The following is a 25632-nucleotide window of genomic DNA, read 5'->3' as shown; positions in this document are numbered from 1 at the left end:
AGGGGATTCCGGTTTCTAAGCCCCTGATTCAGAGCAGGTTCTATATCCCCATTTTGATGTGAATGGAAATCCCTCTTGCATTGGTTGCCCTTTTGGAATTGGCTTACCTTGTCATCCCAAAGTCAGAAACCTTCACAGAGAGATCACTGTCCACCAAGCAGTTCCGAGCAGCCTTTAGAGGGAAAACAAAATTACCAAGTAGTAAAGATGACCAAGAACCCCCTGACATCAAAATCAGACATTTTCCTTTTCTTTGGCAGAATTCTCAGCAAAATCTAAGATTGCCTATCACAACCCCGAATGCTATATTTCAAAGGAAATATCTAGAGTATAGGAGTTGTCTTTTTTCCTTCGCAATTTTCAATTTTTCAGAATGAAAATGTGCTCCCATAAGTATTTTGCCTCAAGCATCCATCCTTGTCAAACAGCATGAAAGGTATTAGACATTAAACATAGAACATGAGCTCATCAATGAGAAGGGAAAAATCATGTCTAGGGGTTCCCTCTCCACACTGCTAGGGCACTGTGCATTAACAGGCTCTTTGAAGGCATAACTGCCGCACTGAGGACCCCAAATACACTGGCCCAGTGTGCATGGCAGGTTTGCTGTTCAGCACAAGAAAATCTTAAAGATCAATCAATACCAGTGCAAACCAAGCAGAACACTCTCCATGCCCACCCTGACCCAAAGACACACACAAATTTCATTTCTTGCATTTTTGGTTATCGTACTGAACAGCTCCTTTAGCACTAAACCCTTCCTGGAGTAAAGGTAACCTTGGGTTAAATGGTTCTGGGAAACACTAAAGCGACCAAAGTCTTTCCTTTCCATCTGTTTTCCTTTATACCACAACCTAACTACATAGATCTTGATGACCACTTCTACTCTTTCTATACTTCAAGTATTTTATTGTGAAATTGTGATTTTGATTACGAAAATGTCATGCGCTTAAGCACGTCACAAGTGAGCAAAGTATAAGTGAAGATGCCCTCCTTGCCGTCCCTCCCAATGGCCCCGTCGCTGCAGGAGGGAGCTGGGGATCGCTTTCTTTCCTTACCAAGTCCCGGTGTATGAACTGCTGGCTCTCTAAGAAGGCCATGCCTTCACAAACATCATAGCACATTTCTAAGAGCTGGGAGGGCTCAAGTCTTTTCCCATGACTCTTCAGGTAACTCAGCAAGCAGCCATTGGTTATATATTCAGTCACTATGTATATAGGGTATCTCTTTGAACACACTCCGTAGAATTTCACCAGCTTGGGATGGTTGAGTTTCCTGGAAACAACAGATGTTCAAAGTTCAGTACTGAATTTCCATACTCCATTTTCCAGGTGTCCTGAAAAAGAATCACTGTCAGATTTTTGTGTGTTTTAATTTCCCCCCCTTCTACTGGAACGGAGGAAGAGTCTGATTCTGGGAGCATTAGCCTTTGGAAGCAGAACAATGCTGCCTCCTTTTGGATATTGACAGCCCCAGCAGCCGTTAAGCTGCTCTGGGTGCTTGTCCAACTTTCCTACAGAGAATCAGGGAAGCAGTGGTCTGTTGCCTCAGAAATCCTGCTTAGTCTGTGGCATCTTGAGAACTTCCGTGGCTGATTTGGAGGAAGCTATACCCTAGGAGAAGTCACTTCCATGTTAAAGCATCCAACTTTCATGTCTAAACATTTCATGAAAAAAAACTAGAATATGAAGGGCGTAGGTAAAATGAAAGTAGTTTCCATGTTAGAGAAGTGAGATTAGTTCTGATTTTCCTTTCTTTTTAAACGAATTTCATTTTGCATTATCGTGACATTATTTTTTTGATGATGAACTTAGAAAATACTAACCACATGACATAGCACTTCTAGTAGGTCATGACAGCTATTATGACGTTCCCCAACTAGTCCTTATGTAATTGATCTATTCGTATCCAGTTACAGGGTGCTTCTGTGTTTTCTTTCCCATTATGGTTTATCACAGGATATTGAATATAATTCCCTGTGCTCTACAGTAGGTCCTTGTGGTTTATCCATCCTATATAGAATAATGTGCATCTGCTAACCCCAAACTCCCAATCCATCCCTCTCCCACCCCACTTCCCCTTAGCAACCACAAGTCTTTTCTCTATGTCTGTGAGTCTGTTTCTGTCTTGTAGATAAGTTCATTTGTGTCATAGTTTAGATTCCACGTATAAGTGATATCACATGGTATTTGTCTTTCTTTGTCTGACTTCACTTAGTATGATAATCTCTAGGGCCATCCATGTTGCTGCAAATGGCATTATTTCATTCTTTTTTTATGGCTGAGTAGTATTCCGTTGTATATATGTGCCACTTCTTCTTTATCCATTCATCAGTCAATGGACACTTAGGTTGCTTCCATGTCTTGGCTACTGTGAATAGTGCTGCTATAGATGAACTTATTTGCAAAGCAGAAATAGAGTCACAGATGTAGAAAACAAACTTATGGTTTCCAAGGGGGGAAGGGGGGGGTGGGATGAATTGGGAGATTGGGACTGACATATATACACTACTGTATATAAAATAGGTAACTAATGAGAACCTACTGTATAGCACAGGGAACTCCTACTCAGTGCTTTGTGGTGACCTAAGTTGGAAGGAAATCTAAAAAGGAGGGAATATATGTATATGTATAACTGATACACTTTGCTGTACAGCAGAAACTAAGACAACATTGTAAAGCAACTATACTCCAATAAAAAAATAGTACTGCTATGAACATAGAGGTGCATGTATCTTTTCAAATTATAGTTTTGTCTGGGTATACGCCCAGGAGTGGGATTGCAGCGTCATACGGTAGCTCTAATTTTAGTTTTTTGAGGAACCTGCCTACTGTTTTCCATAGTGGCTGCACCAATTTACATTCCCACCAACAGTGTAGGAGGGTTCCCTTTTCTCCACACCCTCTCCAGCATTTGTTATTTGTAGATTTTTTTGGTAATGGCCATTCTGACTCGTGTGGGGTGGTACTTCATAGTTTTAATTTGCATTTCTCTAAAAATTAATGATGATGAGCATTACAGGATGATTCTTTAATGCTCAGATGTGTAAAGTAAATTTAACATGTCAACTTGACAATTTTTTTAACAGATGAGGATTCATTAAATATTTAGTTATTTTCTTCCTCCTTAGTTTAACTATAGGGACATGCGTTATCATGTTACTCAAGGCTGGGTTATGCATATTTGAGCAGTTTTAGGGACCTGCATTGCTCCCTTCAAAGGGAAGGCTTGTGGTGGGACCAAGGTCTATCACCCAATAAAAGGTGTTACTTGAGCAAATTCAGTCACTGCCCAGCGGGCACATGGTAGGAGGAATACCATGTCAATTGACACCTCCCACATTTCAGGCCTCCGTTTGACCATTACATTTGAGATTTAACAGTTTCCTCTGATGATACAGTTTGGACTCTTTCTCTATGACTAGGTGATTTGTTAATGACTTTTTAGGATTCTGTAGGATTACCAGCTCTCTAATAGCAAAAAGTATCTTTTAAAGTTACACCATGACACAGGGGTTACACCATGACCCTAAGGGAGTTTCTGTCGGATTTTTCTGTTCTGACATCAAGGACCCCTTCCCCAGTTTTATGACAGTACAATTGCCAGAGACAGGATGAACTACATAATTTGCAGGGATCAGTGCAAAGTGAAAATGCAGGGATCCTTGTGTAAGAATTATTAAGAATTTCAATGGTGACAGCACAGCATTAAACCAAGCGCGGAGCCCTTCTAAGTGCAGGAGCCCTCGACACTGTGCAGGTTGTGTGCCTGTGAAGCCAGCCCCAGCCAAAGGCTTCTGTTTGCATAGTACCTCTGCTTCCAAACAATTCGGCAATTGCAGTAAAAGTGGTTATTCTGACTCTCCGGGTACCTTTGGCCTTCATAAAAGAATGACTAAGGAAATGGACAGTGGAAGGTCTGCCGGGTTTGCATTTCTGCTCTGCTACTTTTACTAGCTCGATGACCTTGGGCTAGTTATTTAACATTTCTGTGCTTTAGTTTCCTGCCAAACACAACAGTGTTTTCCTACCAAAGACAACAATGGTACATCCCTCATAGCCTTCTTATGAAGATTGAATGCATTAATGTTTATAAAGCACTCAGAGAGATGCCTGTAAACACTGTATATAAGTGTTTAAGTAAATTTTTTAAAAATGTTATTCCTCTGTAGCAGGCTAGGCTTTATGGTTTCAAGTGTCTTTGACCAAAGGCCTGCTATAGCATTGTTTCTCATACCATGCTGATTGGTTCCTTAGAGTAGGATGACCAGCTCACTGGTCATCAGGATGACCAGTTTGCCCGGGACTGAGGGGTTTCCCAGGATGTGGGACTTTCAGTGCTGAAACCAGGAAAGTCCCAGGCAAAAATGGATGGTTGGTCACCCTTCAAAGTCTGATTCACCATGTTGACAAGAGGTATAACCATTAAAAGAGTTCTTTGTACTTACATACATGAGAGAGAGAGAGCGAGAGAGAGAGAGACAGAGAGACAGAGAGACAGAGACAGAGACAGAGACAGAGAGACAGAGAGACAGAGACAGAGAGACAGAGAGAGACAGAGAGAGAGACAGAGAGAACACATATGAATTGCCAAGAGTTGAGAGCTGCGCTTGGAGCTGAGGCCCGTTAGGAAGCGTATCTTCATTTATCAGATGAGGAAAGAAGTAGGGTGAGAAAAGGATTTTTACCACACTGTGTTGGGATATTGTCTGTAGGGCGTTAGTTTTCAGTAGTGCCTTAGTCCTGGCCACTAGGAGCTCGTGCCCTTGGGCATGTGCTTTACAGGGCCCCACTCTGTTCCTCATTCCACTGCATACCTCCCCACAGGACAAAGAGGCCAGAGGGCTAAGGAGACATGTCCACTCAGAAGCAGTGTATCTCTTTATCACTCTTGGGGTACCAGGACTCTGGAATCCCCTGCCCACATAGTACTGAGGCCTCTTCCAGGACCTTTGCAGACTCTTCCTGGTCTATCTCCCCAAGAGTGAACCATGCTATTGGTGTGCCTACCCCTAGCTGAGATAGTTGCTTGTGGGAGACACAGAGGGAGCTCGGATGTACTGAATGCTATGTCTGCACATAGGCACTGAGTACAGGATGGGGCTGGGGGTGGGAAGAGAAAGGGGAGGGGTGGAGTTTTTGTTGGGGGGAACATGGTCCAGAGGCTGAGTTCTCTAAAGAGCCTTGAGAATTCTAAATGTGAATACGACCTTTCAGGTTGTTGTGAAGGTATACTTGTCAAAGGAGACGCATAGAATCAATTTTGAGTAATGGTGTGTTAAATTGATTTATAACTTCTAAATATTTGTATCTATGATCTGTGGATTCTTTTTTTCCTGTTGAAAAATGGTGCATTTTTAAAGTATAGTTGATTTACGATGTTGTGTTAGTTTCAGGTGCACAGCAAAGTGATTCAGATACACACACAGAAACACACACACTCTTTTTCACAGTCTTTTCCATTATAGGTTATTACAAGATATTGAATACAGTTCCCTGTGCTGTACAGTAGGTCCTTGTTGGTTATCTATCGTATATATAGTGGTGTGTAGATGTTAATCCCGAAGTCCTAATCTATCCCTCCCCCGACGTCTCCCCTTTGGTAACCATAAGTTTGTTCTCTAAGTCTGTGAGTCTATTTCTGTTTTGTAAATAAGTTCATTTGCATCATATTTTAGATTCCACATATAAGTGATATCATATGATATTTGTCTTTCTGACTTACTTCACTTAGTATGATCATCTCTAGGTCCATCCATGTTGCTGCAAATCATATTATTTCATTCCTTTTTATGACTGAGTAATATTCCATTATATATTCTATGCTATGTGGACTCTTGGTTCAGGCCTTGCAAATGTTAGAGACAGATCTGTTAGCATGAATGTCCCCTCATGGTGAGGGTAAACCACCATTCCTCAGAAGAAACTTACATCATGGTCTGGGCCTCCTGGAAGAATTCATCTTCTGACATGGAGCCCTCCTTGATCATCTTAACAGCAACATCATACTGCCCCTTCCACTTGCCCAGATGGACCACTCCAAACTGGCCACTTCCCAGCTCCTTCAACAGGGTAATCTCTTCTCTTTTCAGTTCCCACATTCCTAATAAGGCAAGACAGACACTCTTTAGGATGAGAATAGAAGGCTTTGGGGCTAACAGCTTCCCAAGTGATTCCCTCTCCAATGAGAGTTTAACACTGACAATATGAAGAACAGCAAGACCTTTTAATTTTAAGTTGATCACTTAAAATCCTTTGCCAACCAGAGGCGTCTTGGAAAGACTCGGTGTCAAGATGTGCTCAGTGCCCTTAGCTTAGTAAAATATCATTACATTTTCTTATAAAATAAATTTAACTGTGATCCAGGTTGCAAACTGGCTCCCCTGAGCAGGCAGAGAATCCCAGAAGAAGAAAGGACAGGCAGTGGGGTTCTAGAGGCTGATGACTGGGTCAGTCTTTTTGGTAATGCTGGGGAGATTACAGAGTTAGGTTGGGAGGACACAAAAGGTTTCAGTTTGTTTAAGAAAACGAATGAATATATTAGAGCTGAAGCCCTCCGTGGCACAAGCTAAATAGGAATCTCCTCCCTGTCTTCCATCTTTTTTTTTTTCAGTAAATTAACCATATATATATATTTAAAATGAAAAATGGTAGGAAATGGAGTTTAAGAACCCAAGGGCATGTCCATACCACTTCCCAAGGACACGGAGATGGGAACCTTGTTGGCCTTGGTTGACACAGGGTGGCGGAGTCGTGTGATCATGCCTGCAATGGAATCAGCTTCAGATCATCACATGATCACATTATATCACATCACATTACCTTACATTGGTTCACACCTCTGCTTATGCTCTCTCTAGAGCAGCTGAAAAAGCAGAGTTCATGATGTTGTCATGCAGAGAGAGAATCCATTCTAACATTATTCATCCTGTAGTTATATTAATTTGCTTGACTTGACTAACTAGTTCTATGTAAAGCAAAAATTCAAAGAGTAAAACTATCAATACTTTATGTGATTTTTAAAAAATCTCATCAAAGTTAGTTGCTTGATAGAATCTTTTATTTTAAAAAATGTCTCATTTTTATTTTGCTAGCTTTTCTGGTTTTAATTATTTTATTTCATTTGTAGCTAGCTATCAACTTTTTTTAAATTGAAGTATAGTTGATTTACAATATTATATTAGTTTCAGGTGTACAGCAGAGTGATTCAATATTTTTATAGATTATACTCCACTTAAAGTTATCACAAAATAATGGCTCTTTTCCCCTGTGCTGTACAATATATACTTGTTGCTTATTTATTTTAGACATAGTAGTTTGTATCTCTTAATCCCCTATCTCTATCTTGTCCCTCCCCCCTTCCCTCTCCCCACTGGTAGCCACTAATTTGTTCTCTTTATCTGCAAGTATGTTTCTGTTTAGTTATATTCATTCGTTTTACTTTTTATATTCCACATATAAGTGATAACATAGAGTATTTGTGTTTCTTTGTCTGACTTATTTCACTAAACATAAACCCTCTAGGTCTACCCACTTGTTGCAAATGGCAGAATTTCATTATTTTTTATTGCTGAGTAATATGCCATTGTATATACATATACCACATCTTCTTTATCCATTCATTTGTTGATGGACACTTAGGTTGTTTCCATATCTTGGCTATTGTAGATAATGCTGCTATGAACATGGGGTGCATATATCTTTTCAAATTAGTGTTTTCATTTTCTTCAGATACATACCCAGGAGTGGGATTGCTGGGTCATACGGCAGTGCTATGTTTAGTTTTTTGAGGAACCTCCATGCTGTTTTCCATAGTGGCTGCACCAATTTACATTCCCACCAATAGCGTACTAGGGTTCCCTTTTCTGCACATCCTTATTAACGTTTGTTATTTGTGGACTTTTTTTTTTTTTTTTTTTTTTTTTTTTTTGCGGTATGCGGGCCTCTCACTGTTGTGGCCTCTCCCGTTGCGGAGCACAGGCTCCGGATGCGCAGGCCCAGCGGCCATGGCTCACGGGCCCAGCCGCTCCGCGGCATATGGGATCCTCCCAGACCGGGGCACGAACCCGTATCCCCTGCATCGGCAGGCGGACTCTCAATCACTGCGCCACCAGGGAGGCCCCATTTGTGGACTTTTTGATGGTAGCTATTCTGACAGGTGTGAGGTGATAGCTCACTGTGGTTTGGATTTGCATTTCTTTGATGAGTACCGATCTTGAGCATCTTTTCATGTGTCTTTTGGCCATCTGTATATCTTCTTTGGAAAAATGGCTATTCAGGTATTTTGCTATCTTTTTATAGTCCCATATTTAAGTATTATACACACAGCACATACATTTGGTTAAAAAAAACAAATCCAAACAGTACACAAGGGTACAAGATAAGTAAACTACTTGAATTTTTTTTTTAAAAAATGAGCTTATTCCTAAATTGCATTTAACGGTCAAGTCATTTTAATTGTTTACATGGAGTTATGGTAAAGCTGGGTTAAAATAATCAAAGTATTTATAGTGGCTCAAAAGAACTCATTAAAAAAAATGTATGTTTCTTGCTTTAAATGTGTGATGTTTCCCAGGTCCTGGGAGCTATCACACATGTTTTGTTTCTCTCCTTCCTTTTTTCTCTATTACTTATCTAGTTTTTACATGAGTGGTCCCTTGTAAATCCTGCACCTTTAATTAGCAAAAAAAAAAAAAATTAACACACTCCTCCAAAATGTGTGTATATATAATTGCTGCTGTGTTGATACAATATATGAATCATAAAATATACTCACAAATAGAAAACTTAAGAGAATGAGATTTTAGAAACAAATCTAAATAAACATTTTAGTATTTTCTTCCAATCCCCTGGGGAATTTCTTGTGTATCCTCTGGAGACGTCTATTTATACAATACCTTTTCCAAAGTGTATTTTTCAGGTGCTACATGTTAAAATAAACAATTGAAGAAATGGGGACCATGGAAAAATACAAATCAAAACCAAAATCAACAGCAGGAGTAAGACCGATTCATCTACATGCCTGTGATCAGGTCAGGTAGAGTTGCACAAGTTTGATGCTGATCCCACAGCTTATTTTTTCTCACTGTTGGAATTGCATCCAGTCACTGCCTGTAAGTGGAACTAGTCTAGATAAGACACTTAGAGTGGATTTTTAAATTTTAATTTCTTTTTTTTAGGTTTATTGAGATTTTATTGACTTATAACATAAGGTAACTGTAAGGTGTACAACTGTGATGATTTGATACATGTATATAGTGCAAACTGATTGCCACAATAAGGTTAGTTAATACTTCCATTACAAGGGATTTCTATATATTTTTTGTATTATTTTTTATACTATTTGTATCAGTCAATTAGGCAAAATTTAAAAAGGGTAACAGCACCCAGGGCCAGTGAGGATGAAGTGTTGCTGTTAGCGGGAGCATGCGTTTCTGAATAGCATTTGACAGTGTCTGCATTTTAAACATTCTTAACCATGATCTCAAATTCCACTTTTAGGGAATTTGGCTACAGAGACACTCATACAGGTACACAGAGCTATGTTTGCATGAAGCAGCCATTGTTATGTGAAAACATTGTATATGACCCAACTGCTAATCAGTATACGCTTTGGGGAATGAATTATGGAGTAATTCTACAATAGATTTCCATTAAACAGATCAGAGTGAGCTATACACATGTGCATGGAAGGACTTCTACGACATGCAGAGTAAAGAAAGCAGGCTGAAAAGTAGTATGTATAGAATGATCTCATATCTGTAAACATATAATGTGTGTACATACATATATATTATATATATGCATATATATAATGAATAATAAATGTTAGTGTCAGCATAGAAAAAAATTCTGTCAAAATAGACACCAGCTTGTCCATGAAGGTTATCTCTCCGATGATGCACATTTCTATATTGCTTGAATTTTGCAGTCATCTTACTTCTGTAGGCAGAAAAAAACCTGCAAGTATTTTTATAAAAAGAATCTCTACTTCTAAGTCACTGAACTCACTCAACTTCATTTTTCCTGGCATTATAGAGTGTATAATGTTATATTCCAGGAAATGTAGGTTAAAAATCACAACAGTCATAGGGCTTGAGAGCATTTTTCCCCTACTTTCATGATTCCTTATATAATTAAGAGTATTAGGAGCGGGGGGAGGGATAAATCAGGAGTTTGGGATGAACAGATACACACGACTCTATATAAAATAGATAAACAAAAAGGACCTACTGTACAGCACAGGGAACTACACTCAATATCTTGTAATAACCTATAATGGAAAAGAATCTGGAAAAGAATATATATATATTATATATATCTGAATCACTGTGCTGTACACCTAAAACATTGTAAATCAACTATACTTCAGTTTTAAAAAAAAGAGTATTAGGAGGGTCAGTAATATCCAAGAAAATTTATATTTATCAACAAGGACCCATAAAAGAAAAACTGAACCAAGTTACCTGCTGAATTGTGTTGATGATAGTGAATAAGCTTTGGAATGGAATCAAAACAGTAGTTTTCTGCCAGGTACAATTTGTTCTCGGCATTTGTATGCACATGGTAATGTTTGACGGTTCCTTTTTTATCACTAGTAAGGAAGAAAGAATGTTAGAATGTTTTTAATAAATAAGCGAAGCTTGATTACATAATGGTTAAATCATTATTTTATGTGCATTTGCAAAGTTTAGAAAGGGAAGTCAGAGGTGGCTTCTGAGTCTTGACATCTGGTGTTTTTCTGGAGGTGTCCACGATAATCCGTAATTATGGAAGAGGGCTCCTCTCTGAGCTCAGTGGATCCTTTGTGCTCATACAGAATTCATCTATAATAAAATTCCCCCTTTCTGTACTGTTCTTCCTTTAGTAAGTATAAAGCCGGCATCTTCCTTTGGTGATTGAGAGCCCTGCAGTTTTCAGGATCATTATTCTGAACATTAATTCTCTTTTAGGATAGTAATGGAGATTAAAAGGTGGGAGGCAAAGGTCACTAGGCTGTGGATGGGAAGCTCTTTTGGGAGTGGAGTGTACAGGTTAGAGCAGGTGGGAATAGCCTTAAATTCCTCATGCGAACTTGTGCCTTTTCCCCATACAACTTTTTTTTTTTTTCTGTTGCTCTACGTGTAGAAAATAGTGGTGAATTGATGCACGTTGATTTAGGCTAACCAGGAATGATATGCCTGTCTTAGATTTTAGAGTCTAGCATAGCGGTCAAGAACTGGGCTTTGAGTACATTTCTGTTGCTGGCTAGCTACCTCATCCAGTTGTTGTAAAGTTCAGATGAGAGTATGTACATATCAGTTGCACTGTGCTTGGCACATAAGAAGCTGTTAATATATTCTTGTTGCTGTAATGTCGGCCTCGTTAGAATTACAGTTATAAAAAGGAGAAAGGATGCTTTCTTGTTGCATATGGCTCATTGGCTCTTGGTCTGAGCATCACATTCACTCCAGCCGAATGATGGTGTTTCATTAAAGAAGGCTTCTGTAGTCATTCATTGGGATTCTTTTCATTTGATTCCTCATCTATTTGCTGATTTTTTTTTCTACCTAGCCACCTTCAAAAATGAATCTGGTGTCAGGAAGCTTAACTAAGAGGACTTCTGACATCAGGTTTGGCTGAAACTGGAGGCCCTGAGGGCCACAGAGCTTTTGATATTCAGTGAACCAAGCCTCCTCCCCCTTCTTACTGGGTTGGCTTTAGTCAGCATCCAAGTTTGCAAGCTAGTACACGAGGTGCACCGGGAATGTGGCTTCTGACACTGGAAAATGCCATGCGAATGCTTACAGTACCTGCTGTTATCTCAAGTTGGAGGTGGGCACTCTGTAAAACAAATGCCCCCGACAAAATAACTTTTTCATCACTTAATTATTTAAAAAATACATATATGCACCACAAGGCAGGGCACATGGGGAAACCACCAAGGCCCTTCAGTCATTCAGTGTCGGTCAATCCAAGCATTAAAAAAGGGTCGCACACATAGACGTTTTTTTTCAAATGGCCCTAATAGAGATTTGACCAGATTCTCATTCCAAAACATTGGGTGGTTTCAGCATAGACACAGGGATATGATTGAGGGAACATGAACTTGGCTGTTGAAGACTTGGCTTCAAGTCTGTCATTTATTATCTTTGACGATGGTCTTTATAAGCTCTCTTTGAGAGTGGCATGGACATATAGACACTACCAAATGTAAAATAGATAGCTAGTAGGAAGCAGCCGCATAGCACAGGGAGATCAGCTCGGTGCTTTGTGACCACCTACAGGGGTGGGATAAGGAGGGTGGGAGGGAGGGAGACGCAAGAGGGAGGAGATATGGGGATATATGCATATGTATAGCTGATTCACTTTGTTATACAGCAGAAACTAACACACCATTGTAAAGCAATTTTACTCCAATTGTTAAAAAAAAAAAGCTCTCTTTGAACCTCAGTCCTCTCATTTGTAAAATGGTGCAAATAAAAACAGCTTTCCTGTTTGCTTCACAGGATGTTTAGAAGGAACAAAAAGGCTAACAACCAATGGGAAAGTGGCTTGTAAAACTCTGGAGGGGGACCCTAATGGTGGTGAGGGTGACTTGCCTGAGGTAACCGTGGGGCCTTATATACCTAAGCATGGGGGGGGCAGGTAGAATTACTGTTTCCCAGCAACAGCAATGCTAGTCATTACTATTACTTTATTAAGTATGTGCTATGTGCCAGGCACTGTTCTGATCCAATATGTGAATTAACCCACTTCATCCATAGAACATAATCATTGTTATTATGTCCACTTTTCAGATGAGGAAGTTGAGGCACAGAAGTTAAGAAACTTGCTTAATGTCATAACGTTTTGAAATGGCAGAGTCAGGATTTGGACTCAGAGGTGCAGCTTAACACCAGAACTCTTAACCACACCAACAGGACAGCACCCTAGAAAGAAGCCATCCAGGGAATACAGCTACACTGATTCAACCTCCTGCTCCCACTGGAAAGACTTACTAAAAACCAGACACTGGGGTAGGTTTCTCAGCTCAGCAGTTGGCTAGGGCCAAGAGTGTAGAGGCAGCATTGCTATTATTTTTCTGTTTCTAGGCTTAGGAGGACTCAAGGGGGAATAACGCAGGATTCCTTTAACAAATGTTAAAGGCTCACCATGCACTGGGCGCTCTGCTGCTGTCTGGGATGGGCAGGAGAGAATCGCCCAGAAAACGGCTTCTTGATAGTACGTGGTGGGGCGGGGGAAGGCAACTACGAACGGTCACATTCCACAGAAATACTCTGATCCCAAACTCCAGAGCTTAAAGATGGGATCTTATCCCAAAATGTGACTGAATGACCAGCATATTCAAAGAACATACACAAGAAGATGAAAGAAGTCCGCATCATACTTACTTCATAGCCTTACTAAACAAGGACACTGTGTACATTCCCGCCTGGCTGGAATTTCTAACCATAAATGCTCCTTCTTTTCCCTAAATAGGAAGGAGAGTGTGGAAGGGACAGAAAACACTTTCATTATTCTTGAAAACGATTTGCCCTGGTAGGTGGTAGGAAAGTAGATCTTTTAGATCCACTTTAAACATAGACGGCACAGATTACTCACCACTTGGCACAGAAGGGACCCCTGGTTTAGCTTTCCTCCTTCTCTCACTCAGTGTCTTTATAGATCTACCCTGTGTGCTTCAACTCTTCCTCTCCAGTTAATTTTTAACCTTCTCTGATAATTTTCCCTGTTTTGTGTTTGTGCAAGCCTAACGTTTTAATCTTTCAGAAATAAAATTTAAAATCACATATCACCATATCATGCCCTTGGAAGGTTTTAGAAAACCAAAGACGCAGAACAAATCATTTATTAAATTTATGCTCAACTTGTCTTTTGTAATGTGCTGATTCTAAGCAGATTTAGACTTAGACAAAGTGGATATTAAACTGTGCACGTGACGAAATAGCGAGTTAGGTAGTGGTCACCACATTCTCACTAGTACCCCTCCAAGAAATAATTGGTGTGTTGTATTAGGTTGAACTATAGCAGTGTCACTTTTGTAAGTCAAAAGAGTTTGCAGTTGGTAAGTCCATTACCAATTAGTAACAAAATCTGATAGATTTATTCCCCATTACATCTGCTGTACTCTGGTTTAGGTGCTAATGGTTTTAGTGACAGGCTTGAAGTATGAGGTACAGATGGCCCCCAGTAAATCATCTCTCTGTATATTCCTGCCCTGTGTAGTCCCCTCCCACATCGACTTTGGGCTGGCCCAGGTGATTTGCTTTGGCCAGTGGGACATTAGCAATCATGACAAAAGCTGAGACTCTGTAATTGCTTGCACTGAACTGTGGGGCTTGGCCTCTTCAACCACTGCCTTGAGATGACCGTGCTGTGAGGAAGCCCAAGTTAGCCACTTGCAGATGGAATATGGCACCCTGGTTGACTACCCCAGCTAACCCCACCCTTAGTCAGTCCACCAGCTAAATGCAGCCACATGAGTGACCCTAAGCAAAACCTGCAGAACTGCTGGCCCAGCTGACTCATAGAACGGTGAAGAATCATAAAGCTTGTTGTTTCAAGCCACTCAATTTTGGACTGGTTTATTATAGAGCACTGGGGTTAGAGGAAGTGGCTAGATGTGAAGGGCCTGGTGACCCACAGGGTGGACAATTAACACTGTGATGTCTTGACTGTATAATTAGCAGTAAGGTTTCTATGAGCAGTGCATTACCCTCCACGCCCAACAATAGAAAGACATTCTTAGAGGCTATTTTAAAGACTAGACTACTTACCTTTTGTCTCAGTAACTGCTCAGATTGTGACCTGGAGATGTTACCTGCAAACCAGCTGCAATAGAAAGGAATTCCATTTTGAGAATTAATAGTGTTTAATTGCATAACTTGTCACTTAACTTTCTCACCTGTAAAATGAGGCATTGACCCAGATCAGGGTTTTCCATACCTGGCTGTTCAAGAGGATCACTTGAGGAGCTGTTAAAAACTCAGATTCCTAAGTCTCCGCCCCCCAATTATGATTCTGGGGTGGGGTCTGCATATCTTTCCTGATCATTTCCCCAATGCATGCCTCTCACACCCCATTGGAACCTAGAAATGATGGAGATAGAGACTGTCTATATGGTCAGATCTGGGCTTTCCCAGTCAAAGAAAGCCTTCCAATTCATCTAAATGCAAAAGACTAAAATCCATGATTAGAGGTTCTCTCCCTTTGGTTTAAGTCTTTGTCACCTGTTAAAGTATAAATATCTTTGGGTAATTTTTGTGCTAGCATTTCTCAGTCATTTTTCTTTTTAACATCTTTATTGGAGTATAGTTGCTTTACAATGGTGTGTTAGTTTCTGCTTTATAACAAAGTGAATCAGCTATACGTATACATATATCCCCATATCTCTTCCCTCTTGGTCTCCCTCCCTTCCTCCCTATCCCACCCCTCTAGGTGGTCACAAAGCACCGAACTGATCTCCCTGTGCTATGCGGCTGCTTCCCACTAGCTATCGGTTTTACATTTTGTATCTCAGTCATTTTTATCTTAGTTTGAATGATTCCAGTAGTTGCTTTCCAGAGGGTAGATGTTGGGGAAGAAGCTACGGTTAAAGGGGAACTAGAAGGTGGTGAAGAGTGACATGTATTTTGTAAATGCTCTCACTGCATTCGTAGCCAATGAATCAGTAACAGCACTCATACAAAACCAGAACTAGCAATATGCGTTATCCTAGTGTCCAACTGAATTGGTCGCTGTTGGGTAGCAGGTGTCTGAGAGATGCACTGTGCCTTCTTACTCCCACCTCTCCTTAATGCCAGACTTTAAGTCCAGGAGACGATTATTTTGTCCCTATTTGTTGTCGAATGATAGTCTTAGATTTTGGAAAGGACCTTAACAGCCACTTAAGGCCACCCTGTCTCAGTATAATTGGGGTGATCACACATTCTTATTTGCCCAGAGGAGTCCAGTTTATGCCTGATGTCCAGATGTAACACTGAGCAGTGCACTCTTTCTCTTCCTGAAGTGTCCTAGTTTGGATGTTCAATGATAAGGTCACTCTAGGAATAGGAATCTCTCAACATAAAGGCTGTGATGTTCAAGGCTCGGTTGTGCTACCTTGTAAAATTACTGCATCATAACTAACTTCACAATTGGACTCAACGCTAATAAGAGCCTTCAAACTTCATCCTGGCAAGGGGCCTCCAGGGAAGAAATAATCAGCAGAAATGTCATGGGCTGTATCTATGAAGTCAAAGCGAAATGAAGAGGAGGCCAGGTATGTGAAAAATCCCAGGAATATGTGCAGCTGGTTTAGATCATCCAGACTGCGGAAAAATACTTTCATTAGTAACAGCCCAGTTCATTGTCACCCATCCTCCAGATAAATGGCCCAGAACCTCACATGAGTGTCTCCATGTAAATACAGCCTCCTGAGCAAGTTTGGGCCATCTGCTTATAACCTTAGGGGAAGAAAACAATAGAAACGTCTATGTCTAGTTTTAGAGAAACACAGAGGACTTTCAAAACTCACTCATAGTCATCAAGGTTTTCCTCTTCTTCAGATGAACTTGACTCAGGGGATCCCCTTAAGAAGAGAGGGAATGACATGAATACAAAAAAAAACACCAAGAAATAATCCAGGCGCCTCACAATGCCATATCGAATCCCACCCTGCTTTCATCCATGTGAATAGAATCTGGACTGTTAGCTTTCCCTTTTTTGCACTTGGGAAGGTGTCAGCAAAGTGAAGAGAGAATTGCTTAAAAGCTGAGCTCATGCCCAGTTTCATGAGAAATTGGCTCCTTGATACAGAAGGCCCCCAGGAATGTAGATTTCTTTGACTCTGTCAGAAGAGCGGGCTCATGAAATAAATGAGGACGCTTCCGGGAGAGCCCTGATACAAAGCTAGAGCAAATCTTGGTTGTGTATAGAGCTATTCTCAGAGAAGAGTTGCTCAACTCTACGTTGTTTTCCCTCCTGCTAGAGATGCCTGAGCCCGGTATGTCCGTGTTCACGAGAACACCAGTGTATATCGTGAACGATGGGTAGGAAATACCAGCGTGACCCAGAAGCCATCAACTCAGACCACCTTCAGGTTTCAGAGAAGCAAACTACCTGGATTTGTTTTATATTTACCTTAAAAAGTAAAGGCTAGTTGCAAAATTATTACAAATGTGGTTAGTTTTCCTGCAAAAGGAAGAAATCCTGGGTGTAAAAGAATATCTGAATTTGATTTACCATGATATCTTTAAGGTGCTGTGATCTACAACATTTCTTTCCGTTTGGTTACTGCATGCTAAATCTTCACTGCTACAAAAAAGAGGGATACATTTCATAAATGGATGTTTATTTATAAATGTTAAATGACAAAAGTAATTTTGTTAGATATGTTTCAGCTTTAGCAGTTTGACCCATATATGTCACTTGGTTTGGAAATGGAAGCTAATGAGTCATTTTCACATTTTCATCCTTGCAGCGACTCCACTAAGAAGCAGTAGTTTGACAGGATGCCTAAGCAAAAGAGAATTTTTAATAATGGCTCATAATAACCCCAAACAATAGAAAACTTGGATTAATAAATCATCTTGACTGGGTTTGCCCTGATTTTCTTGTCTGTATGCAAGCATTCTGTTGCTGATATATTTTAAAATAAGTTATTTTCCTCTTTGCTGTTATGATTGCAAAGGAAAGTCCTGAAAATACCAAACCGTTTTAACTCCATGTGGACACAGATGGATCTGCAGGATTCTCTTCATCCTCTGCCACCCATCATTTTATCTCTCTCATTTGGGCTGCGAAGCGGAGCCTGAGGAAGTACTGACTTCTCCAAGTCCAAAGGCTGTGTTATTTGGAATGTAGGACCTACTTCCTGTTTGCCTTCACAGCCCAGGGTCTTTTTCAAAACCACACTTCAGTGAATGCCTGGAGAAGCCCCAGCACAGCAATGCCTCCTTCCCCAGCTTCCCAAACAGCCTTGCTCACTAACATAGCTTTTTCCCTTCAGTTCTTCATAAGAAAACTCTTATTTAAAAATGCTAAGCAATTTATTTAGCCTTTTTGTGGTTTTTAAGAGCATGTGGAGAGTATCCATCAATTGTGCATCGCTTAGGTTTATCCGCATGAGGGAATACTATACAGACGTTCAAAGTAATCAGGCAGGTTGCACGACACTGGGACTGTAATGAGCACTACTGAACTCTCCACTGCAAAATGACTAGGGTGGTAAAGTTTACATTACGTTTTACCACAATTAAAACTTTAAAAAATTAAAAATGTAGTATGTCCTCATGTATTCAAATGGGAAAAATGTCCCAGATGTTAAGTGAAAAGAGGAAGTGGCAAAGAAGACTGTGTGGGCGCAGGTGTACATCCTGAGAAGGCGGCCATGGCCTCACTTGATTTACTAGTCATGTGGCCAGTGATGCCGAAGTACATTAAAAAGTAACCCACTCTAAACTCTCTCAGATAGAGGATATAGTTTAAAGATTTGGTGTTCTGGAACACGGGGTTATTTGGAGGAAGAGGGGAGAGAAAGGAAAGGAATAAAATGCTCAAGTATTACTTAGATCATTAGATATGATCATCTAAATGGAAAGTCTGTGCTGCTGAGTCTCAGCAGGGCCACCGCTATCCAGGCTTCCGGCTCAGGCACTGAACATTTTCTCAGAGGGCATCTCTATCTCAGCTGAGGCCTGTGTGGACCGGGTTGAGGCTCAGCTCCAAGGCAGTGGGGCATTGTCTACTCTGTGGGCCGCACAGCCAGACTGAAAGCTGGGGTTTACCTTTTCAGTCTTCTTACTTGCCACCAGTCAGGGCAGTCTTCTCTTGGCATAAACCACATGTTGACGTTTGACTGGGAGCCACAGTTTTTCTTGGAGTCACTGTCATACTGAGCTAGAGCGGTACTTGAAGATGGTTCATCCATCTTGAGAATAGGAACTGCTCGAGGAATCTTTAGCTTTGGAGGATAAGAGATTTTAGTACATCACGGTGGGGCACAGATGCATGAACTGGGGACTAACAACCAAAGTATATTAGCTCTTAAATTTTAAAAAATCGGAAGGAAGGGAGGAGGGAAGGGGGGGGGAGGGAGGAAGGAGGGGAGGGAGGAAGGGAGGGGAGACGGGGGGGGGGAGGGAGGAAGGAAGGGGAGGGGGAGGGAGGGAAGGAGAAGGAGGGAAGGGGAGGGAGGGAGGAGGGAAGGAAGGGAGCAGGGAGGGAGGAAGGGAGGGGAGGGAGGAAGGAGGGGAGGGAGGAAGGGAGGGGGAAGGAGGAATGGGGAAGGGAGAAAGGGGGGAGGGAGGGGGAGGGAATTACTTGCCAGAGACTAGATGCCATGGTTTTGGGCTCCTAAATTATCCTCTGCTCTTAGATTTGTTTAAAATAAACTTTATTAGAGTATAGTTTACATACCACATACTATAAAATTCACCCTTTGTAATTGTAGAATTCAGTGATTTTTGGTAAACTTATCAGGTTGAGCAGTCATCACCACAATCCAGTCTTAGCATCTTTCCATCACTCCTGTGAGATCTCTCGGGCCCATTTCTAGTTAGTCCCCGTTCCCATCCTGCCCCTAGGTAACCTCTAATTGACCTTTGCTTATTCTGGACATTGCTCTTAGGTGTTTTACAGAGCCATAATTTTCAAGCTTCAGGGCTGGAGCATGTATCCAAACCAAAAAAAACCAATATCACTGATAACAAACTAAAACCCCCAAACCTTAAAAATTCCATCAGTTTCCTAGGGCTGCCATAACAAATTACTACACATCTGGTGGTTGAAAACAACAGAAATTTATTCTCTCACAGCTCTGGAGGTCAAAAGTCCAAAATCAAGCTTTCACTTAAAAGCTGTGGGGGAGAATCTTTGCTGGCCTCTTCCAGCTTCTGGTGGTTCTAGGCATTCTTGACTTGTGGCATCATAAGTCCAATCTCTGCTTAGGTCTTTAAATGGCCTCCTTCTCTGTGTATCTCTCTGTGTGCCCTCATCTTCTTATAAGGACATCAGTCATTGAATTTATGATCTATCCTAATCCAGTATGATCTCATCTTGATCCTTAACTAATTGTATCTGCAAAGACCCTCTTTCCAAATGAGGTCACATTCTGAGGTTTTGGGTGGACATGAATCTGGGCAGACAAAAATTCAACCTATGACAATAATGGATTTCTTTTTGTCCTTCATGTTGGTTTACAAAAGTTATATGGTTTTTACTTAGATAGAAAGAGAGAAATAAGTATGTGTGAATGTGTGTAGGTGAAAATAAGTACCCAAGACACCACAGAGCTGATGGGTGGATGGAGATGCTCCCTTACTTTCAGGTGAGCTTCCAGAAAACCACAGGGAGGCCATTTTATGTGTCTCCTGGCATTTGAGGAGGCTGACACCTACCTGGGAAGCCTAAAAGCAGGAAGTTATGGCTTTGAACCCAAGAGAGCAGGGCACGAGGATAGCCTGTACTGTGAGCGCGAGCCACATACAGTTTTACTAAGCAGAGCAATCAAGGTTTTGTTTGTTTTCCTGTAGGCCAACTCCACCCTTGAGTGAGGGTTGGCTGGGAGCCATCTTGAAAGGAACTCTGCCCTAGATGAATGAATGGACCCAGTAGAAAGTTTGAGGGCTAGAAACCGAAGAGCTAAGGGTCAAGACATTTGCTCTGTCATAAAACTCCACCCCAGGGGTGGAGTCTCCTGTATGATAAAGAATCAGCATTGGAAAACTGTCTCACCCAGAAGCCACCACTACCAAATCATGATGGGAGTGGCCACGTATGACTGTCTCTTTTTCATTATACCCTCTCTTCCCGGGCCTCAATCCTGAAAGCGTCAGAAATCTCAGCCTCTCCATGACCTCTCCCCCAAAGCAGGCTGCCCTCTGATGCAGACTTGAGCTAAGGGAAGGGGGGGATGTTTTAACTTGAAATGACGTTTCAAGTCATGGGATTATAAAATTGGATGGACCACTTTAGAGGCTGTTCTCATGACTACTAGTAGTTGGGAAATTTTATGTCATCTGAGGTAATGACATACCTCAGGGACAGAGAAGAAAGCCCACCAAGTGGCTCTGAAGGGATAATGGAGGGAAAGAATTATATTCTGCTTGTGCCCTATGGGGTCCCATTCCTTTGCCAGGATACGTACATGAGGCAGACTTAGCCATGCTGGTGGGGGGGGGAGGAATGTCAGCCAATAATAGCTGCCTGTTATATGTGATGCCATCTTAAGGGCTTCTCCCACATACACCATTTTTTGTGTTTACAGGTTAGAAAAAGACCCAGTCGTTAAATGCAAAAAACATAAAATGGTAAAATGGTTCCATGTTTGAATTTATTATTTGCTACTGCCATGGCTATTGGCGATAGGCTATGTCCTCTCTCTCTTTGCTGGGAATTCTGAATGAAGCCCATGTATTCTAGTCTTGAATTTGGCAACTCTTGGTTTATTTAATATATCCTGACTATGAAAAAAATTGAAATGTTGACTTACCACTCTGTCTGGGAAGATGGGAACTCTGTGTTTTTCTTCTTTGGGTTCAATGTGCAGATCAGCATCTGAAGAGTAAAACCAAGTAATAGCAGAAAAAACTTTAAATAAAACAAAGCAGAACACCCAATGTTATGAATCAAAAGAGTGAACTAGATTGTGTGAGCAATACTCCAGATTACATTAACTTAGAACATCTGGAGTGATTCTGTTGCTTTCCTGTATAATACCCAACTCAGATACCACTTCACCACTGGTTATCAGTATCTTCCCAAGTGGATAAGAAATTCAAGGTCCTCTAAATTCTATAAACTGTTAATTTATACCACATTTCCACCTCGTATCTGAGTAACAGATATCTAATCTCATTGGGTAGTATCTACGACCCTAGGATTCAGAATCCATGTCTGATTCTTCTTTGATCAGCTCATACAAGATGCATAGAAATAGCTGATTTATAAGTGAACAAACTTATCCTATGCTTCCCCCCCCCCATTGTTAGGATACTTGTTGGTTTTTCTTTCTACTCACACATGTAGATAGACATCCAGGTTGTGAGGGTGAAGCCTTTGTATGCCTTATAAGTGGGGTCGCCATATGGTTTATTGACTCAGCTGGAACATTTCTGACAGTGATGGGTAGGCTTTTAATAATTATGCCAGGGCTTCCCTGGTGGCGCAGTGGTTGAGAGTCTGCCTGCTAATGCAGGGGACACGGGTTCGAGCCCTGGTCTGGGAAGATCCCACATGCCGCGGAGCGGCTGGGCCCGTGAGCCACGGCTACTGAGCCTGCGCATCTGGAGCCTGTGCTCCAGCAACAAAAGAGGCCTCGATAGTGAGAGGCCCGCGCACCGCGATGAAGAGTGACCCCCCGCTTGCCACAACTAGAGAAAGCCCTCGCACAGAAGAACCAACATAGCCAAAAATAAATAAATAAACAAAATGTGGGTTTAAAAAAAAAAAAAAATTAAAAAAAAATTATGCCAGGTCCCAAGCTGCAGGATGAGATTGTCCCAAACAAATTGGGGTGTATGGTCAACTTATTTATAGGCCATATATACCTTGGACAGAGGATGGTCCATGACATTTTGGAAACAGAAGGAAGCAAAGATGCCCAACTGTTCCCTTCCTAGTAGATGTGCCTGCGGGCTGCCTTGTAGCTCAGCAGAGGAGGAGGCCGAGGGAAGAAGTTACACTTAGGCAGACAGACAATATCACAGCTGTCTGCAAGCCATGACATCTCTACTATATTCTGTAGTTTTCTTCAGAGGCCGGCAGAGAGCCACCCAGGACACATGGCAGGTGCCATCCAAACAGAGCCCAGGAAGATAATCCCAAGGCAGTGCTCTCTCTGGCCTGTTTTCCTGCTCTTTCCCAGGGAGTTAGGGCAAAGTCAGAGCTGGAATCTGGCCTGCTGAGTAATAATGCTGACCATAGACAGAATCATTGGGGTAAATGATTAATGCTGTAAGGAGACATTACTCTCTGGCCCTTCACACTGGAGGGAAGATCCATGCACGGTCCATTCTGTATAGTTCATTAAATCATTACAATTCATGAGTATAAAGGGCAATGTGATCTAATTAAGATGAATAAATATTCATTGTATAGTTTAATTGAGATGGGAAATACAATGAATATTTAGTCACCGATTTTTTTTTGGTTTTTTTGCGGTACGCGGGCCTCTCACTGCTGTGGCCTCTCCCGTTGCGGAGCACAGGCTCCGGACGCGCAGGCTCAGCAGCCATGGCTCACGGGCCCAGCCACTCCGCGGCATGTGGGATCCTCCCGGACCGGGGCACGAACCCGCGTCCCCTGCATCGGCAGGCGGACTCTCAACCACTGCGCCACCAAGGAAGCCCTAGTCACTGATTTTGTTGTAAAATTACCTATAGTAACATTAACACAATTGTCAGGGGTCAATACTATTGTGGGGTGAATTTGAATAATATTTCACGTCCTTGTTTTACAGTTCTTGAAGTTGTTACCATGCAGCTGATCTCATTTAATTCTTTAAAGTCATTAGAGTCCAAGCATAGTTTGTCCAGGCTGGTAAAACTGTTATCAAAATAAGCTCTCCTTCTTATTTATCAACAACTTCATGTTGTTAAACAGTGATAAACTTCTAAAATATATGACTGCTTCATGTAAGTATCCTGGTGATAGAATAGGACCCCGTAGGGCACAAGCAGAAAACAACATAATTCTTTCCCTCCATTAGCCCTTCAGAGCCACTCAGTAGGCTTTCTGTCCCTGGATAAAGTCTCAGGCAGATTTCCCTGGGAATATAACTCTGGATAGAATCCGATTGCACGTAAAGCAAACCCTACACTACTTTCTGTGATGTTATTAAGAAATCAACAAACATGTACAGAATGGCAAACCACTTTATATGTTTGAAAACTTGGCCATCCATCATTTTGGTATATATGGTGATTGAAAGTGTTACTTAGGGCTTCCCTGGCGGCGCAGTGGTTGAGAGTGCGCCTGCCGATGCAGGGGACGCGGGTTCGTGCCCCGGTCCGGGAAGATCCCACGTGCTGTGGAGCGGCTGGGCCTGTGAGCCATGGCCTCTGAGCCTGTGCGTCCGGAGCCTGTGCTCCGCAGCGGGAGAGGCCACAATAGTGAGAGGCCCGCGTACCACAAAAAAAAAAAGTGTTACTTAAATTTTATCCTTGGACATATTTTTGAAAAGAATGTTGGTTTTTTAAGTTTATGATGTTAGTTTGTGAACCATGGTGATATGTTCCCCACGTTCTACCCATCTGGAGTTTATCTTCAACCAGGAAGAATTTTGGGAGGAAATAAACAGCTCCTTGCTTGATTTATGATTTCCATTTAAAAATATTTCTCATGACATGAATGAATGGCAGATGTTCATATTGTTATTATTTGACTCAGTTGACCCTGGATTTAGATTTCATTTGCTAGATATCATGTTCGAAGCTGGATATTCATGATGCTGAGCAATCTGGCACATCTTGTTTTCCTGAACTGGCGAGCTGTTCTGGCATTTGCCAGGTTTGCCTAAAGGGCATCGTCCACCCAGGGTCCAGCCCGACAGAGGGGTCACATTACATGCTTCCCAGAGAGTACATCCTGGGGCCGCTTTGCAACTCTGCCGGCAGCACAGGAACTTCCCGTACACGAAGAACCCACTGTGGTACTTGATCAGCAGATGGGGGTTGCCCCTTATCTCTGGGGAGCAGGCAGGAAGAAAGCACAGCATGAGTAAACGTTGGCCCAAGAGAAGAAACACATTCAGTAAGTGCTGTTATCATAAAACAATGAAAACCTCATTTTGCTAGCAACCAGGCTAAGAGCAAACGGTTCCCAAAGGATGTAAGTCTTTCACTCAGAAGTTAAAAAGCCAAAAAGAAAAGTCTAATCATGTTTTAGTAAGAACAACACAATAACTTATATCAGTCTTAAAAAAAAAACTGCTAGAAACTACATATATGCATCAGCTTGGTGTTAGGATTTTAGAGTAGGACTAGATCTTAGCAAGAAGAAAAGAAGTTTCCAATAAACATATACTCCCCCCCGCTTCTGCTTTTTATTTTGAAACATTTCAAATGTGCAGAAAAGTTGCAAAAATAGTGCAGTGAATGTCCATATACCCTTCACACAGACTCACCAACTTTTAACCGTTTGCCACATGTGTTTCATCTCATTTTCTCTCTGTACATACACATTATTATTAAAATTTTTATCATTATTATATTTTGCTTAACCATTTGAGAGTAAGTCACAGATATCATGACCTAAATAATGTCATCCATCACTACTTGAGCATGTAACTTCTGTTAACAAGGACATTTCCTTACATAACCATAATACAATTATCAAATTCAAGAAATTTAACACTGATACCATACTATTACTTAATATATATTTTGTATTCAAAAATTTTCCAGTTATTCCCATAATACCCTTTGTAATCATTCTCTTTTTCTGATCGAGGATCCAGTCTAGAAACACACATGGCATTTAGTTATCTAGTTTTTCCTGAGCTAGAACAGTTCCTCATCCCTTCTTGGTCTTCCGTGACTTTTGACCTGTTTCCACTAAGGAATAAACGGTTTATGGGGCTACTTTTCTAGGAATATGTGCATATTTTAAAAAACCATGGGAATAGGGCAATGTTGAATCCAAAGAAACGAAATTCTAATATTGGAGTATA

General features: G+C 41.3%; 1 protein-coding gene across 1 annotated transcript in view; it reads right to left on the bottom strand.

Annotated features, from left to right (window-relative positions):
• Positions 1-25632, bottom strand: part of BMX (BMX non-receptor tyrosine kinase) — a 48110-nt gene that overhangs the window by 9445 nt on the left and 13033 nt on the right. Inside the window, exons 5-16 of the mRNA XM_082610127.1 lie at positions 24528-24647; positions 21454-21518; positions 18749-18924; positions 17205-17276; positions 16498-16551; positions 14759-14813; positions 13373-13452; positions 10466-10593; positions 6690-6764; positions 5931-6102; positions 1059-1275; positions 108-172 (exon numbers count right to left, since the gene is read on the bottom strand). Coding sequence (XP_082466253.1) covers positions 108-172; positions 1059-1275; positions 5931-6102; positions 6690-6764; positions 10466-10593; positions 13373-13452; positions 14759-14813; positions 16498-16551; positions 17205-17276; positions 18749-18924; positions 21454-21518; positions 24528-24647 — 1279 coding nt within the window. The remainder of the gene's footprint in view (positions 1-107; positions 173-1058; positions 1276-5930; positions 6103-6689; positions 6765-10465; positions 10594-13372; positions 13453-14758; positions 14814-16497; positions 16552-17204; positions 17277-18748; positions 18925-21453; positions 21519-24527; positions 24648-25632) is intronic.

The sequence above is a fragment of the Mesoplodon mirus genome, assembly GCF_964341445.2.
Source record: "Mesoplodon mirus genome assembly, chromosome: X".
Taxonomy (NCBI): Eukaryota; Metazoa; Chordata; class Mammalia; order Artiodactyla; family Ziphiidae; genus Mesoplodon; species Mesoplodon mirus.
This window is presented reverse-complemented; position numbering and strand designations above follow the sequence as displayed.